Source organism: Pseudophryne corroboree, chromosome 10 (genome assembly GCF_028390025.1).
Source record: "Pseudophryne corroboree isolate aPseCor3 chromosome 10, aPseCor3.hap2, whole genome shotgun sequence".
NCBI lineage: Eukaryota > Metazoa > Chordata > Amphibia > Anura > Myobatrachidae > Pseudophryne > Pseudophryne corroboree.
The window spans coordinates 8995031-9015513 of NC_086453.1; the positions used below are offsets into that span (position 1 = coordinate 8995031).

At 44.7% G+C, this 20483-nt stretch overlaps 1 protein-coding gene across 1 annotated transcript in view; it reads right to left on the reverse strand.

Annotated features, from left to right (window-relative positions):
• Positions 1-20483, reverse strand: part of ARHGEF19 (Rho guanine nucleotide exchange factor 19) — a 127354-nt gene that overhangs the window by 73418 nt on the left and 33453 nt on the right. The window contains exons 2-4 of the mRNA XM_063942088.1: positions 10610-11091; positions 7662-7973; positions 6212-6305 (exon numbers count right to left, since the gene is read on the reverse strand). Coding sequence (XP_063798158.1) covers positions 6212-6305; positions 7662-7973; positions 10610-11091 — 888 coding nt within the window. The remainder of the gene's footprint in view (positions 1-6211; positions 6306-7661; positions 7974-10609; positions 11092-20483) is intronic.

The window sequence follows — 20483 nt, forward strand, 5'->3', positions numbered from 1 at the left end:
AATTGAGACATTGTTTAGATATAGGAGAAGTTTAGACAAACGGATGTACACTGGTGACAAAAACAAAATTGATAGATATAATAAATGTTTCAAAGCTAATGTGCATAATCATCTAACTAGCACGCAGCTGTGGCATGTGAGCAGTGATTAATAATAAAATCAAAACCTGAAAAGTATTGATAGATATAATGAATGTTTCAATGCTACTATGCACAATCACCTAACAAGCACATAGCTGTGGCATGTGAGCAGTGAATATTAATAAAATCAAAATTTGTATCAAATGTACCCTTTTGGATTTGTAGAGAGATTTCCCTCATAAATGGTACATCTTAGATATTTGAGAGGTATACACGATTTAGTGGTATAATAACACACCTTATAAAGAGGCAATATTAAACATCATTGTAATTATATTCATTATCTTCATATGCATGAATTAGAATACAACTGGTGGCAAACAGTGTCAGTAATCCTAAATAAATGAGGAGGCTTTCTCCTCTGAAGGATAATAATTGTGTGAGCATTATATAAAGACTACTACTATATAACTAATTTATGTGGTTAGTTGAGAGGGTGTCACTAGTCTTAATAAATGAGGATGCTTCTCCTCTAGAGACAATGAATTCATGTACACCGGGTTATTATCACTACCACATAAAGAATTAATGCATGTATATATCCTTTAGAAGGTGTATCAAGCATATGTGATCAGTTGAGAGGGTGTCACTAGTCTTAAACAAATGAGGATGCTTCTCCTCTAGAGACAATAAATCTGTGTGCACCGGGTTATTATCACTATCACATAAAAAATTATTATATGCATATATCCCCCAGAAGGAGGGTGATATACCCATAACAGGTTATATACTCAATAACGCTCACTACTTTCATGAATATTAAATTTTGTTATGTCACCAATATCATCACTACCTATGAGATAATGATTAAAGGTGTCTGACATCATAAAGTGCTGTGATCTTGGATCTAACAAGAACCGATATATTTAATTTATGTGGTTAGCTGAGACGGTGTCACTAGTCTTAATTAATGAGGATGCTTCTCCTCTAGAGACAATGAACTCATGTACACCGGGCTACTATCACTACCACACAAATAAATAATGCATGTATATATCCTCTAGAAGGTGTGTTATATACTTATAATAGGTTATATACCTTATAACGCTCACTACACTCACGAATATTATACCTCTCCGTACGTAGATAAAAGCATATGTGATTAAATTGAGAGGGTGTCACTAGTCTTAAATAAATGAGGATGCTTCTCCTCTAGAGACAATAAATTTGTGTACACCGGGTTATTATCAATATCACATAAATGATTATTATATGCATATATTCCACAGAAGGAGGGTTATATACTCATAACAGGTTATATACTTAAATAACGCTCACTACATTTATGAATATTACATTCTGCTCAAAGGTGTCTAACATCAGTGCTGTGATCTTGGATCCAATAAGAACTAATATATCTTTTCCTTCCAATTAAGATCTTAAAATGAATATGTGATATATACCTACAAATATATGAATAGAGATAAATTAAAGAAAAATTGGATGCTGGTTTAACACAGGATAAATACTTTAATATTATTTGTGGACATTAGAATAAAGCACGCCGATACACACATTTTTAAATCTTTATTCACATCTATTAAATTCCATTGCACTCTATATGTTTGTCTATGTCAATGATTTTAACCTCTATGTTTCGCCTCACCTTGTAGTTTAAATAAAAATAATCCATTATTTTAAGAAGATACTAATAAAGGTTAAGTTTTATGGTAGAGTGGAAATCAATCCACTGCTCCCTATGTGCACCGACAATACAGCCCTTTTTTTCTTCTCGTGTTGGTACTCATTCTAGCTGTAGTTGGTAGCACCCCCCATACAAATGGTAATTACCAATAAATTATAGGGGTTCTATAGAGGAACTTAGGTTCCAAAATAATTATTTTTGGCTAATTGTGAGTGTGCAGATACACCCCCAATTCTTTGCTCCATACAGCCTTCACCCTGTCCCTGTTTGGCTCACTGCGAATGGGGGGCCTAATTAGTTCATCCGGGTAGTGGGTGGGGGTCTTGGGGTCTGGCTGAGACATCATTAGGTGGTGCTCACCTGTCTTCTCTGGTCCACTCAGGGAGGGATAGAAGGGTTATGTTACATGCTCTACCCAACTCAGTCCTGTGGCCATTCTCTAATGATCTCTACCCTCAGCCTTCTGGCCCTCTCCTTGTTTATAAGACCACATCTCCCCTCACTGAGCACCTATTTGCATCAAGTTTTATAATACACAACGAGTTTTAAAACTTGCTGCGTATAATAAATGGTGCAATCTTTTCACCCTGTTGACCTAACTAGGATTATCGTTAGGGTTAGAGTTACCACTTGGATTACCGTTTGGGTTAGAGTTACCACTAGGATTATCATTAGGGTTAGAGTTGCCACTAGGATTACCGTTAGGGTTAGATTTAGAGTTACCACTAGAATTACTGTTAGGGTAATAATTACCACTAGGATTACCGTTAGGGCTATAGTTACCACTAGGATTACCGTTAGGGCTATAGTTACCACTAGGATTACCGTTAGGGTTAGAGTTACCACTAGAATTACTGTTAGAGCTATAGTTACCACTAGGATTACCGTTAGGGTTAGCGTTACCACTAGAATTACCGTTAGGGTTAGCGTTACCACTAGAATTACTGTTAGAGCTATAGTTACCACTAGGATTACCGTTAGGGTTAGAGTTACCACTAGAATTACCGTTAGGGTTAGCGTTACCACTAGGATTACTGTTAGAGCTATAGTTACAACCAGGATTACCGTTAGGGTTAGAGTTACCGCTAGGATTACCGTTAGGGTTAGAGTTACCACTAGAATTACCGTTAGGGTTAGAGTTACCACTAGAATTACTGTTAGAGCTATAGTTACCACTAGAATTACCGGTAGGGTTAGAGTTACCACTAGAATTACCGTTAGGGCTATAGTTACAACCAGGATTACCGTTAGGGTTAGCGTTACCACCAGGATTACCGTTAGGGTTAGCGTTACCACTAGGATTACCGTTAGAGCTATAGTTACCACTAGGATTACCGTTAGGGTTAGAGTTACCACTAGAATTACCGTTAGGGTTAGAGTTACCACTAGAATTACTGTTAGAGCTATAGTTACCACTAGGATTACCGTTAGGGTTAGAGTTACCACTAGAATTACCGTTAGGGCTATAGTTACAACCAGGATTACCGTTAGGGTTAGCGTTACCACCAGGATTACCGTTAGGGTTAGCGTTACCACTAGGATTACCGTTAGAGCTATAGTTACCACTAGGATTACCGTTAGGGTTAGAGTTACCACTAGGATTACCGTTAGGGCTATAGTTACCACTAGAATTACCGGTAGGGTTAGAGTTACCACTAGAATTACCGTTAGGGCTATAGTTACAACCAGGATTACCGTTAGGGTTAGCGTTACCACTAGGATTACCGTTAGGGTTAGAGTTACCACTAGGATTATCATTAGAGCTATAGTTACCACTAGGATTATCATTAGGGTTAGAGTTACCACTAGAATTACTGTAAGGGTTATAGTTACAACCAGGATTACCATTAGGGTTAGCGTTACCACTAGGATTACCGTTAGGGTTAGCGTTACCACTAGGATTACCATTAGGGTTAGCGTTACCACTAGGATTACCGTTAGGGTTAGCGTTACCACTAGGATTACCGTTAGGGTTAGCGTTACCACTAGGATTACCGTTAGGGTTAGCGTTACCACTAGGATTACCGTTAGGGTTAGAGTTACCACTAGGATTACCGTTAGGGTTAGCGTTACCACTAGGATTACCGTTAGGGTTAGCGTTACCACTAGGATTACCGTTAGGGTTAGCGTTACCACTAGGATTACCGTTAGGGTTAGCGTTACCACTAGGATTACCGTTAGGGTTAGAGTTACCACTAGGATTACCGTTAGGGTTAGCGTTACCACTAGGATTACCGTTAGGGTTAGCGTTACCACTAGGATTACCGTTAGGGTTAGCGTTACCACTAGGATTACCGTTAGGGTTAGAGTTACCACTAGGATTATCATTAGAGCTATAGTTACCACTAGGATTATCATTAGGGTTAGAGTTACCACTAGAATTACTGTAAGGGTTATAGTTACAACCAGGATTACCATTAGGGTTAGCGTTACCACTAGGATTACCGTTAGGGTTAGCGTTACCACTAGGATTACCATTAGGGTTAGCGTTACCACTAGGATTACCGTTAGGGTTAGCGTTACCACTAGGATTACCGTTAGGGTTAGCGTTACCACTAGGATTACCGTTAGGGTTAGCGTTACCACTAGGATTACCGTTAGGGTTAGAGTTACCACTAGGATTACCGTTAGGGTTAGCGTTACCACTAGGATTACCGTTAGGGTTAGCGTTACCACTAGGATTACCGTTAGGGTTAGCGTTACCACTAGGATTACCGTTAGGGTTAGCGTTACCACTAGGATTACCGTTAGGGTTAGAGTTACCACTAGGATTACCGTTAGGGTTAGCGTTACCACTAGGATTACCGTTAGGGTTAGCGTTACCACTAGGATTACCGTTAGGGTTAGCGTTACCACTAGGATTACCGTTAGGGTTAGAGTTACCACTAGGATTATCATTAGAGCTATAGTTACCACTAGGATTATCATTAGGGTTAGAGTTACCACTAGAATTACTGTAAGGGTTATAGTTACAACCAGGATTACCATTAGGGTTAGCGTTACCACTAGGATTACCGTTAGGGTTAGCGTTACCACTAGGATTACCATTAGGGTTAGCGTTACCACTAGGATTACCGTTAGGGTTAGCGTTACCACTAGGATTACCGTTAGGGTTAGCGTTACCACTAGGATTACCATTAGGGTTAGCGTTACCACTAGGATTACCGTTAGGGTTAGCGTTACCACTAGGATTACCGTTAGGGTTAGCGTTACCACTAGGATTACCGTTAGGGTTAGCGTTACCACTAGGATTACCGTTAGGGTTAGAGTTACCACTAGGATTACCGTTAGGGTTAGCGTTACCACTAGGATTACCGTTAGGGTTAGCGTTACCACTAGGATTACCGTTAGGGTTAGCGTTACCACTAGGATTACCGTTAGGGTTAGCGTTACCACTAGGATTACCGTTAGGGTTAGCGTTACCACTAGGATTACCGTTAGGGTTAGAGTTACCACTAGGATTACCGTTAGGGTTAGCGTTACCACTAGGATTACCGTTAGGGTTAGCGTTACCACTAGGATTACCGTTAGGGTTAGAGTTACCACTAGGATTACCGTTAGGGTTAGAGTTACCACTAGGATTACCGTTAGGGTTAGCGTTACCACTAGGATTACCGTTAGGGTTAGCGTTACCACTAGGATTACCGTTAGGGTTAGAGTTACCACTAGGATTACCGTTAGGGTTAGAGTTACCACTAGGATTACCGTTAGGGTTAGCGTTACCACTAGGATTACCGTTAGGGTTAGCGTTACCACTAGGATTACCGTTAGGGTTAGAGTTACCACTAGGATTACCGTTAGGGTTAGCGTTACCACTAGGATTACCGTTAGGGTTAGAGTTACCACTAGGATTACCGTTAGGGTTAGCGTTACCACTAGGATTACCGTTAGGGTTAGCGTTACCACTAGGATTACCGTTAGGGTTAGCGTTACCACTAGGATTACCGTTAGGGTTAGCGTTACCACTAGGATTACCGTTAGGGTTAGCGTTACCACTAGGATTACCGTTAGGGTTAGCGTTACCACTAGGATTACCGTTAGGGTTAGCGTTACCACTAGGATTACCGTTAGGGTTAGAGTTACCACTAGGATTACCGTTAGGGTTAGCGTTACCACTAGGATTACCGTTAGGGTTAGCGTTACCACTAGGATTACCGTTAGGGTTAGAGTTACCACTAGGATTAGGGTTAGGGACAGGATTACAGCAAATACTGAATGTAGACATAATATAAGTGTCAGTGTGCTGAATGTTTACAATGTTGACATTATTAACCCGTAGACGTGTTCAATGTCAACATTACAGCCATGTCGACACTCTCATGTCAACATAGTGAATCTCGACTAAATCTAGCACACTCGTGCAATAGGTTACAGTCTTCATATAGTGATACTGCAGTTATTGAATCTCTTTGAGCAATGTACTTACCTGAGCCAGGAGGTGTCTGTGTCCGTGGCAGTTGGCTGAAGAAGACTGGTCACCCCCGCACTGTTACATCTCCGCTCCCTTCCACCGGATTTCCCTGTACATGAAGTCACAGGTTACCTCTGCAATGTCTTGTTCTTTTAGTAATAAATACGGAGAGGTGGTAGATACAGTATATACAGTATGTTTATTGTCTCCATAACAGTTACTTCTACTGGGAGGTGGACTCCTGAAACTAGCATGAGAGCGCAGCTCTCACCCATGTATCTGTAATGTCAGTGATCAATGATGTCACCGGCTACTAGTGACCGGATAGGCTGTGCTCTTAGTGATGTCACTGGTTCCTAGTGACTGGATAGGCTGCACTCTCAGTGATGTCACTGGTTCCTAGTGAATGTATAGGATGCACTCTCAGTGATGTCACTGGCTCCTAGTGACTGGATAGGCCGCACTCTCAGTGATGTCACTGGCTTCTAGTGTATGTATAGGATGCACTCTCAGTGATGTCACTGGCTCCTAGTGACTGGATAGGCTGCACTCTCAGTGATATCACTGACTCCTAGTGACTGGATAGGCTGCGCTCTCAGTGATGTTACTGGTTCCTAGTGAATGTAAAGGATGCACATCCAGTGATGTCACTGGCTCCTAGGGACTGGATAGGCTGCGCTCTCAGTGATGTCACTGGCTCCTAGTGACCGAATAGGATGCACTCTCAGTGATGTCACTGGTTCCTAGTGAATGTATAGGATGCACTCTCAGTGATGTCACTGGCTCCTAGTGACTGGATAGGCCGCACTCTCAGTGATGTCACTGGCTTCTAGTGAATGTATAGGATGCACTCTCAGTGATGTCACTGGCTCCTAGTGACTGGATAGGCTGCACTCTCAGTGATATCACTGACTCCTAGTGACTGGATAGGCTGCGCTCTCAGTGATGTTACTGGTTCCTAGTGAATGTAAAGGATGCACTCTCAGTGATGTCACTGGCTCCTAGTGACTGGATAGGCTGCGCTCTCAGTGATGTCACTGGCTCCTAGTGACTGGATAGGCTGCACTCTCAGTGATGTCACTGGCTCCTAGTGACTGGACAGACTGCAGTCTCAGTGATGTCACTGTCTCCTAGTAAATGGATAGGCTGCACTCTCAGTGATGTCACTGGCTCCTAGTGACTGGATAGGCTGCACTCTCAGTGATGTCACTGGCTCCTGGTGATGGGATAGGCTGCACTCTCAGTGATGTCATTGGCTCCTAGTGACTGGATAGGTTGCACTCTCAGTGATGTCATTGGCTCCTAGTGACTGGATAGGTTGCACGCTCAGTGATGTCACTGACTCCTGGTGATGGGATAGGCTGCACTCTTAGTGACGTCACTGGCTCCTAGTGAATGGATTCTCGGTTTGCCTGAGTAAATGTAAACACAGCATGGCAAGGTACCCAACTGGCACTGAACATACCTTCCTGGCCAGCAGATGCCCCTCTTTCTCTTAGGGTGATTTTGGTGGAGAGGGACTTGCCAATCCTAGCAGTGAAGTTGTTTCTACGCTGAGTGAGCTGCAGTTTGCTGATAAGTTCCGAGGCTGAGAATCTCCACCTCTCCTGCTCCACCTTACCAGGGGCCGCCGTCACCTCCTGTACATCAGGAGACACCTTCACTTCAGCTGCTGAAGGACTGGAGTCTTCTACCTCAGGAAATACAGAGTCGTCCTCCGCTGACGGGGAGGGCAGGGAATTGCTGGCATCCGGAAGATACAGGCGTAGTTTACGCCCTATGGTGGCAAAAGAAATTAGATGTCCTGTCAGAGTCAGGCCAGGAAATCCATCTATACCCTGGTGACATTTGTGCCAACCTCTACCATTATTACCACTATTCCCTATTATTACATTACTGACCTCTCTAGTGATCTGCAGAGCATTGCTCTGTCCCATCTACCCCCTGACAGGTACATAGTGATATATCCTGCAGATTATTACATTACTGACCTCTCTAGTGATCTGCAGAACATTGCTCTCTACCCTCTACCCCCTGACAGGTACATAGTGATGTATTCTGCAGATTATTACATTACTAACCTCTCTATTGATCTGCAGAGCATTGCTCTGTCCCATCTACCCCCTGACAGGTACATAGTGATATATCCTGCAGATTATTACATTACTGACCTCTCTAGTGATCTGCAGAACATTGCTCTGTCCTATCCACCCCCTGACAGATATAGTGATATATTATGCAGATTATTACATTACTGACCTCTCTAGTGATCTGCAGAGCATTGCTCTGTCCCATCTACCCCCTGACAGGTACATAGTGATATATCCTGCAGATTATTACATTACTGCTCTCTAGTGATCTGCAGAACATTGCACTGTCCCATCTACCCCTTGACAGGTATATAGTGATATATCCTGCAGATTATTACATTACTAACCTCTCTAGTGATCTGCAGAACATTGCTCTCTACCCTCTACCCCCTGACAGGTACATAGTGATGTATTCTGCAGATTATTACATTACTAACCTCTCTAGTGATCTGCAGAGCATTGCTCTGTCCCATCTACCCCCTGACAGGTACATAGTGATATATCCTGCAGATTATTACATTACTGACCTCTAATACTGATCTGCAGAACATTGCTCTGTCCCATCTATCCCCTGACAGGTACATAGTGATATATTCTGCAGATTATTACATTACTGGCCTCTCTAGTTCACTGCAGAGCATTGCTCTGTCCCATCTACCCCCTGACAGGTACATAGTGATATATCCTGCAGATTATTACATTACTGCTCTCTAGTGATCTGCAGAACATTGCTCTGTTCCATCTACCCCCTGACAGGTACATAGTGATATATCCTGCAGATTATTACATTACTGACCTCTCTAGTGATCTGCAGCACATTGCTCTGTCCCATCTACCCCCTGACAGGTACATAGTGATATATCCTGCAGATTATTACATTACTGCTCTCTAGTGATCTGCAGAACATTGCTCTGTCCCATCTACACCCTGACAGGTATATAGTGATATATCCTGCAGATTATTACATTACTGACCTCTCTAGTGACCTGCAGAACATTGCTCTGTCCTATCTACACCCTGACAGGTAAATAGTGATATATTCCGCAGATTATTACATTACTGACCTCTCTAGTGATCTGCAGAACATTGCTCTGTCCCATCTACCCCCCGACAGGTACATAGTAATATATCCTGCAGATTATTACTTTACTGACCTTTTTAGTGACCTGCAGAACATTGCTCTGTCCCATCTACCCCCTGATAGATACATAGTGATATATTCTGCAGATTATTACATTACTGACCTCTCTAATGACATTGCTCTGTCCCATCTACCCCATGATAGATACATAATATATCCTGCAGATTATTACATTACTGACCTCTCTAATGATCTGCAGAGCATTGCTCTATCCCATCTACCCCGTGATGGATATATACTACATAGTGATATATTCAGCAGATTTGTCCCATCTACCCCGACAGGTACAGCACACACATATACACACACATATACACACACGCACACATATACACACATGCATCTCATGTGTACACACATGCACACACATATACACACATGAACTCACATACACACACATATACACACACGCACACATATACACACATGCACACACATGTACACACATGCACACACACATATATACACACATGCACACACACACACACACACACACACACACACACGCACACACACATATATACACACATGCACACACATATACACACATGCACACACATATACACACTAGGGTCCATTTTAGTCAGCCACCAATTAACCCATCAGTACGTTTTTGAAATGTAGGAGGAAACATAGGGAGACAATACAAACTCTACACTGATACAGCCATGGTCAGGAATACAAATCATGTCCCTAGCACTGTGAAACAGCAATGCTAATCACTGTGCGACCCTCATGAAGTACAAAAACATGACTCCCAGCCGTCCCTGCTTTTCGGGTACTGCCCCACCGTCCCACCTGGGGGCCTAGTGTCCCACGGAAGGGGTGGGGTGGGGTGGGGGGTAGGTTGGGGGGAAGATCTCCGTCACCTGCTGCTGCATGTCAGGGAGTGCAGCGTAGTGGTGGATTTATTCCGCACCCGCACATGTAGAGGGGTGGGGGTGGGAGCTTGGGAAACGCTGAGCATGCCCACAGCATGTACCGCCATCAATCATGAATCATGAAGGGCGATTTTATGGGTCATTAATCTGATTACAGGTGGGCACATCTACAGGAATGGGAAGGCGGCTAGTAATGTAACACAGAACGCAGCATTATAGCCCCATCCACGACACAAGAACCTGTTAGAGAAATAACACCATAGAGGTCACACAGGGTCATTAGTGTCAGTAAGTCACTTACAGGCCGACTTTGCCCGCTCCGAGCCCTGCGACGTTCTGCAGAGTGGTCGGGGACTCTCGTGGCTGGAGAGAGATGGTGTTTCGGGCTGGTCGCCCTCTGTACTACTGCTCTCTCTTAAATCTTCTGGGATGTGACAACTGTCTCCAGTCGGGGTTCTAGGCTCCATAAAGTGGTCTACTTCCTTCTTCTCAAAGGTCATGAACCAGGGATCCTCTATGTGGTTTGTCATTCCAGGCATTCCGGGGTTAAGAGGACTCCGCACGGGGCTGAACCCCAACTGTCTCTCAGTGCAAACAGCGGGGACTCCTCCGAATGCCAAGCTTTCCTGCTGGTACATCACTACCCGAGGCCTCTCTCTGGGTGGTGGCTCTCCAAGGCCGGCCACCATACTGCCTCCACGTCCGTAGGGAAGTGGGCTGTGGTGTGGCTGGAAATCTGGGAAAGCTTGGTACTCCATGAATATCGCGTTAGGGAGACCAGGCCTGTGGAACAGACAATGGATCAGTTTATGGGCAACAGCAGACGACAGGTACATAGTACCATATATAATATACAAACATGCACTGTATAACAATATAAAATGCAATCTGGCATACTCTATATTACCATAAATCAGAAACATATCTTACACTCTTTATACATATTTGTGCATACATGCTGGGCAATAGGACCCAGGGAGGTCTGTCCTCCAATCTGATGTACCGCTGCACCATGTGACTGCAGCCATCTTGTAGATCCTTACTTAACACTCTGTAAGACTGTGTAAGAAGTGAGACACAAGTTGTGCATCCTGCACAACTACCTGCAAGCAGCATACACTCACCGGCTGGTGAGCTGTATAAAACCCTATTATGCTGAAGCTTCTATCCATAAGAAACAGTGGGTATACAACAGTGAGTACGGCTGTACCTGTTTCACTTCAATAAACCAACACCAAAGGTTATGTAACATTCCCAACAAATATATGATGTCAGCTACCGCTGGAAAATTGCTCTTTTTTAATCTCCCTATAGCAGGGGTGGGGAACCTTTGGCCCTCCAGCTGTTGTTGAACTACACATCCCAGCATGCCTGGCAACAGTTGAAGTATGGCCAAATAGCAAAGCTGTAGCAGGGCATGCTGGTATGTGTAGTTCAACAACAGCTGGAAGGCCAAATGTTCCCCACCCCTGCCCTATAGAAAGCTATGGCTACCGCTGAACAGAAATAGAAGGACTGCCGCCCTTGGGGTAACTAGCTCCAATACTACATAATGTGGCCATTAGCAGGTGATTGGCCGCAATTATTACATTAGTAAATAGGGGGCAGCGATGGGGAGGGTTTGCCAAAATGGGGGCGTGTGACGTGTCAGCCCGTTTTGAATGCATGCAGAGGCCATGGTCTGTCTGGTCCCTGGAACGGGTGGTCTTCTGTATGCCGCCGGCCGGGCTCCCAACGTACAGCATCCCGGCGCCGGAATCCAGACCGCGGCATACACTACTACACCCAGTGCGGTCCTCTGTGCTATGCAGCAGTTAGTTACATGTGACAGCGAGTGCTCTGTGCTATGCAGCAGTTAGTTACATGTGACAGCGAGTGCTCTGTGCTATGCAGCAGTTAGTTACATGTGACAGCGAGTGCTCTGTGCTATGCAGCAGTTAGTTACATGTGACAGCGAGTGCTCTGTGCTATGCAGCAGTTAGTTACATGTGACAGCGAGTGCTCTGTGCTATGCAGCAGTTAGTTACATGTGACAGCGAGTGCTCTGTGCTATGCAGCAGTTAGTTACATGTGACAGCGAGTGCTCTGTGCTATGCAGCAGTTAGTTACATGTGACAGCGAGTGCTCTGTGCTATGCAGCAGTTAGTTACATGTGATAGCGAGTGCTCTGTGCTATGCAGCAGTTAGTTACATGTGACAGCGAGTGCTCTGTGCTATGCAGCAGTTAGTTACGTGTGACAGCGAGTGCTCTGTGCTATGCAGCAGTTAGTTACGTGTGACAGCGAGTGCTCTGTGCTATGCAGCAGTTAGTTACATGTGACAGCGAGTGCTCTGTGCTATGCAGCAGTTAGTTACATGTGACAGCGAGTGCTCTGTGCTATGCAGCAGTTAGTTACATGTGACAGCGAGTGCTCTGTGCTATGCAGCAGTTAGTTACATGTGACAGCGAGTGCTCTGTGCTATGCAGCAGTTAGTTACATGTGACAGCGAGTGCTCTGTACTATGCAGCAGTTAGTTACATGTGACAGCGAGTGCTCTGTACATGCAGCAGTTAGTTACATGTGACAGCGAGTGCTCTGTGCTATGCAGCAGTTAGTTACATATGACAGCGAGTGCTCTGTGCTATGCAGCAGTTAGTTACATGTGACAGCGAGTGCTCTGTGCTATGCAGCAGTTAGTTACATGTGACAGCGAGTGCTCTGTGCTATGCAGCAGTTAGTTACATGTGACAGCGAGTGCTCTGTGCTATGCAGCAGTTAGTTACATGTGACAGCGAGTGCTCTGTGCTATGCAGCAGTTAGTTACATGTGACAGCGAGTGCTCTGTGCTATGCAGCAGTTAGTTACATGTGACAGCGAGTGCTCTGTGCTATGCAGCAGTTAGTTACATGTGACAGCGAGTGCTCTGTGCTATGCAGCAGTTAGTTACATGTGACAGCGAGTGCTCTGTGCTATGCAGCAGTTAGTTACATGTGACAGCGAGTGCTCTGTGCTATGCAGCACTTAGTTACATGTGACAGCGAGTACTCTGTGCTATGCAGCAGTTAGTTACATGTGACAGCGAGTGCTCTGTGCTATGCAGCAGTTAGTTACGTGTGACAGCGAGTGCTCTGTGCTATGCAGCAGTTAGTTACATGTGACAGCGAGTGCTCTGTGCTATGCAGCAGTTAGTTACACGTGACAGCGAGTGCTCTGTGCTATGCAGCAGTTAGTTACATGTGACAGCGAGTGCTCTGTGCTATGCAGCAGTTAGTTACATGTGACAGCGAGTGCTCTGTGCTATGCAGCAGTTAGTTACATGTGACAGCGAGTGCTCTGCAGCAGTTAGTTACGTGTGACAGCGAGTGCTCTGTGCTATGCAGCAGTTAGTTACATGTGACAGCGAGTGCTCTGTGCTATGCAGCAGTTAGTTACATGTGACAGCGAGTGCTCTGTGCTATGCAGCAGTTAGTTACATGTGACAGTGAGTGCTCCGTGCAGCAGTTAGTTACATGTGACAGCGAGTGCTCTGTGCTATGCAGCAGTTAGTTACGTGTGACAGCGAGTGCTCTGTGCTATGCAGCAGTTAGTTACATGTGACAGCGAGTGCTCTGTGCTATGCAGCAGTTAGTTACATGTGACAGCGAGTGCTCTGTGCTATGCAGCAGTTAGTTACATGTGACAGCGAGTGCTCTGTGCTATGCAGCAGTTAGTTACATGTGACAGCGAGTGCTCTGTGCTATGCAGCAGTTAGTTACGTGTGACAGCGAGTGCTCTGTGCTATGCAGCAGTTAGTTACATGTGACAGCGAGTGCTCTGTGCTATGCAGCAGTTAGTTACATGTGACAGCGAGTGCTCTGTGCTATGCAGCAGTTAGTTACATGTGACAGCGAGTGCTCTGTGCTATGCAGCAGTTAGTTACATGTGACAGCGAGTGCTCTGTGCTATGCAGCAGTTAGTTACATGTGACAGCGAGTGCTCTATGCTATGCAGCAGTTAGTTACATGTGACAGCGAGTGCTCTGTGCTATGCAGCAGTTAGTTACATGTGACAGTGAGTGCTCTGTGCTATGCAGCAGTTAGTTACATGTGACAGCGAGTGCTCTGTGCTATGCAGCAGTTAGTTACATATGACAGCGAGTGCTCTGTGCTATGCAGCAGTTAGTTACATGTGACAGCGAGTGCTCTGTGCTATGCAGCAGTTAGTTACATGTGACAGCGAGTGCTCTGTGCTATGCAGCAGTTAGTTACATGTGACAGCGAGTGCTCTGTGCTATGCAGCAGTTAGTTACATGTGACAGCGAGTGCTCTGTGCTATGCAGCAGTTAGTTACATGTGACAGCGAGTGCTCTCTGCTATGCAGCAGTTAGTTACATGTGACAGCGAGTGCTCTGTGCTATGCAGCAGTTAGTTACATGTGACAGCGAGTGCTCTGTGCTATGCAGCAGTTAGTTACATGTGACAGCGAGTGCTCTGTGCTATGCAGCAGTTAGTTACATGTGACAGCGAGTGCTCTGTGCTATGCAGCAGTTAGTTACATGTGACAGCGAGTGCTCTGTGCTATGCAGCAGTTAGTTACATGTGACAGCGAGTGCTCTGTGCTATGCAGCAGTTAGTTACATGTGACAGCGAGTGCTCTGTGCTATGCAGCAGTTAGTTAAATGTGACAGCGAGTGCTCTGTGCTATGCAGCAGTTAGTTACATGTGACAGCGAGTGCTCTGTGCTATGCAGCAGTTAGTTCATTGGCGTTTCTATAATGGGTGCAATGGGTGCGGTGCACACGGGCCCCACACATATATCCCACACACACACATATATATCCTGTACACTAACATATATCCTGTACACACATATATGTCACACACGCACACACATATATCCCACACACACACATATATATCCTGTACACTAACATATATCCTGCACACACATATTTGCCACACACGCACACACATATATCCCACAAACGCACAAACAGATATCCCACACACATAAATATCTCCCACACACATATATCCCACACACACATATATATCCTGCACAAAAACATTTATCCTGCACACACATATATCCCATACACACATATATATCCACATACAAATACCCCCCTACACACACACACACACACACACACACACACATATCCTCCCCACACACACACACACACATATATCACACACACACACACACACACACACATATCCCGTGCACACACATATATCCCACACATTCACATATATCCCAGACACACACATACATCCCACACATACAAATATCCCACACACACATATATCCCACACACACATATATATCTTGCACAGAAACATATATCTTGCACACACATATATCCCCCCCACACACACATATATCCCACACATACAAATATACCACACACATATATCACACACACATACATCCTGCACACACACACACATATACCCCCCCACACACATATATCCTGCACACACACACACACACACACACACATACACACACACACATATGTATCACACAGATATTACACACATATCCCACACACACACACACACACACACATATACCCCCCCCACACACACACACACATATCCTGCCCACACACATAAATCCCACACACAGACATATATCCCCCCACACACACATATATATATCCCCCACACACACACATATGTCCCCCCACACACACAAATATATCCCGCACACACACATATGTATCCCTCCACACACATATATCCTACACACACATGTATCACACACACACATATATCACACACACACGCACACACACATCCCCCACACACATATATCCCCCCACACACACAAATATTTCGCACACACACATGTAACTCCCCCCACCCCCCACACACACACACACACACATATATCCTACACACACACATGTATCCCCCACACTCACACATATATCCTGCACACACATATATTCCACACACACATATATCCCCAACACACATATATATCCTGTACACTAACATATATCCTGCACACACATATATGCCACACACGCACACATATATCTCACAAACGCACACACATATCTCCCACACACATATCTCCCACACATACAAATATCTCCCACGCACATATATCCCACACACATATATATATTCTGCACAAAAACATTTATCCTGCACAAACATATATCCCATACACACGCATATATCCACATACAAATATCCCCCCACACACACACATATCCCCCCACACACACACACATATCCCCCCCACGCACACATATATCCCCCCACACACACACACACACGCACGCACACATATCCCGTGCACACACATATATCCCACACATACATATATATCCCAGACACACACATATATCCCACACACACATATATATTTCCTGCACACAAACATATATCCTGCACACACATATATCCCCCACACACACATATATCCCACACATACAAATATATCACACACATATATCCCACACATACATATATATCCCAGACACACACATATATCCCACACATACAAATATCCCACACACACATATATATATCCTGCCATATATATATCCTGCACACAAACATATATCCTGCACACACATATATCCCCCCACACACACACATATATCCCTCCCACACATACAAATATATCACACACATATATCCCACACATACATATATATCCAAGATACACACATATATCCCACACATACAAATATCCCACACACACATATATATATCCTGCACACAAACATATATCCTGCACACACATATATCCATACTTGCCGACATTCTGGCTGCTCTCTGCGGGAGAGAGCAGCCAGGTCGGCTCAGCAAGGGGGCAGGGGAGGGCTGTGACGTGGGGAGGAGGTGGACCGGAGGCGGGACGGGGGTGGAGCATGGGCGGGATGGGGGCAGAGTTTCAGCGGCACATCCTTTAAGCCACGCCCCCCGCTCTGTAATGCTGCGATCCCCGGTATTACACTGCAGGGGGCGTGGCTATGATGGCGCGATTCAGCAAGAATCGCGTCATCAACTGCCCGGACCGCCCACTTTACACACTAAGTGTACACACTTTACTAAGTGTACACACTTTACACACACACACACACACACACACACACACACACACACACACACACCTCCTTCTTCTGGTGGATTTTCCTGTCTGTCAGCTGAGGTTAGAGTTTGGGCAGAGATCCTACATGTAACAGAACAAGTAAGCAATATTTCATAAAAAGTAAAAACCAAATTAAAATACTGCACAAGGAAGTGATTTTTCCTGTGGACGGAATGTGTTTCCCATCCAGAAGTGCGTCTCCGGCAGTAGTCGCCAGGAGAGATCTGTGGCTGCTCCCATGGGCTGAACACCCACAGTCAGAGTCACCACACTTCCATGTCATGGAGCTTTTACAAATAGGGAACAACTGGACACAACAAATGGGCAGTGGGGTGAATCCCTGTGTTCACTGCCGGATCAGGGAAATAGGGGTTTTCCCTCATCACCCTCCTCTCGCTAGCACTTCAGAGCAGCACAGAATTATTGGCCATGGAGGCAGAAGTTTGGTAGGACCACATTCAAGCAGACCCTTCATTCATGCAGGTATAAGGAAGGTCAATGACTATCACTAGGACCCACATCCACAGGTTCCTGTGGGTGGAAAGAGTGTGCCAGAATGTGCATGCTCTGTGGGTTGTGACACCACCAGCCAGGGTATGATCTACAATCCCACCCGATATCCAGACTCTACTGGAGGAAGGATTAATGTATCCGGTCCCTCTGACACAGGAGCCATAGCTTCTATTCCAAGCATCAGGGCGCTTCCAGAACGGTTCTAGATCTGTGGAGGCTCCATCATTTCATATATACGTCAGACGTGTCTCAGTACAGTCCTTTCTCCTGGCAGAGGGGGCAGAGAGACCTCTTCACCTTAGTACCTCAGAATAGCTAAAGAATGTGGACACGTTGTCCACAGTTTCTCAGATTATTCATGTTGGGACCATCTCCATAGAGACTGCCCACCTCTCCAAGGACATCCGTGCTGACGGCTGCTCTCAGGAAACAAGCAATCACGGTATGGCCTTACCTGGATGACAGTCCAGGCTATGAACATCCTACAGGAACAGCACTGGATAATAAATATAGCAAAAAGCCTCTTCTCAAAAGCATCTTCTCAACACCTACATCAAGTCATCAGTCTTACACATTTCACAAAGAGATCTTCCAACTCCTCGTAATACAAGTTTGGATGTCCTTAAATAGATTTGATGGCAACAAACACTAATGTTGCTTGGTTCTGCACAGGGACACCAGAACAAAGGGAATAAAAGCTCTATTGATTCCACAGAACTTCCAGCTAGGGTCTGTGCCCCCTCCAATCACCCTGGTGAAGATCAGGATACATGCATCAGTAGTCTTAGTGGTGCTTCTGCTGTGGCCACCTTGTGGCCAGTGGCTCATGTTACCCTACTGGTAGCAACCAGTCCGTGTGCTCCTTCAGTTAGCAAGTAGTCCTTGCACATAATGTCCAAACAATGGTGGGTATGGTTTAGTCCTTGTCCACAACGCGTTGCTGGTCTGGATACCAAGTGGTAAATGTCCCAATAGGTGCAATAAGCATCCCAACGCGTTTCATTGTGGCAATCACCCCTCCCTAAGGAATTAGACATTTGATTACCAAGTGATGGTTCTACGTACATGAATCCTCACCATCAATTGCTTCTGCCTGTTACAGGAGTGACTGTGACTGCGGCTACTGTTATTACACCTACCTCCTGAAAAATCGGCTTATCGCACCCTGCACGATCCCATTTATCGCACCTATCCTATTCCAAAACGGCGATAACGGGAATCGAGCGATAATTCTAGCCGGCAAGAGCTGAGGTAAGAATAGGAGAAAATAGGGAAATCTGCCTGTACCCCCAAAAAGCCAAACTTACATAGGAAAACATTTTAGACGTCTATTAGTGGCCATAATAAAACTATTTGGCGTCATTAAATCGGGTGAAATGGCCGCTATATGCATTTTAAATAAAAATGTGGAAAAAAGATTGAAAGCTATTTTTTTTCCAGCAAAATAAGTTAAACTTAAACTTGGGGTACATAAAAATGGGTATAAGTATATATTTGGGTAATTTAGGGGACATAAAAAAAAAAGTGGAAATGGACGATTACTCCCACCTGCAAGATTAAATACACATGTCGCACTCATAATGCACCCCATATATGTGTCCCTTACCTTGTACCCCAATTTCCATCACTTTGCATTTTTTGACCCCAAAAATTAAATTTCTTTATTGGCTAATTAAAAATAATGAAAAACTTCTACGTGCCTAATTAGTCATTCAGAGGGGTGTCCCGGGGGTTCTGAACCAAACCCCGACATTTTTACCTTAAAATAGGCATTTTGCACTACTTATCACCTCCTCAGAGATAAACCCTATGGAGTCTTATCGTCGATAACTTATCACCGCTAATAGGATTCCGAATTCTCACATTTGCGATAATTTCTCGTGAAACTGCGATATTTGTGGCTAATTGGATACCCCCCTGAGTGTGTTTATGAGTATGAATTTGTTAGTACATAGTGACATCACTGAGGCGTTAAAGCTGAAAGTGCTACTGACATCACTGATGATGATGATTTACAGCCAACCAGGTACATATGTGTGGACACTCCCCAATTCCAGAGCGAGGGGCAAATTATTATTATACATGTTACCGGTGTGTTATAAGCCTTCTGCCCCCCCCATGGCGTACGGTATATGACACAGGGCCTCGCTGCCTCCAGTAACTGAGATGTCATTACAGTGACTTATTGCAGGTGACAAGCAGAGGTCAGGGGGCAGGAAACGAGGTCAGCACTGGGTCTCGTTCAGGGTCATTAGCAGAACAGTGCTGCAGATAGTAATAATATCAGAGCCCTAGGCCTCACTGTCTCTCTGATTATAGGGGGGAATTAGAGTAGGATCAGGTTCCAATATCCCCTCAAGAAAATGGTTCCCCTGCTGTCCCTAGATGAGAGAGGGATTGTGGGATTCAATATGGCCGCCCGGCCAGATACCTCACACAAAATGGTTGCAAAATACTGGCTTGTTGGTGATTCCTAATAATAATTACTATCTTCAAACACATTGTTATCTGCCAATCCTCATATAGCTGGCTCAGCGCTCATCAAAGTGCCCACGGCAAGCTATGCGTTACTCATAACCTTGTCCA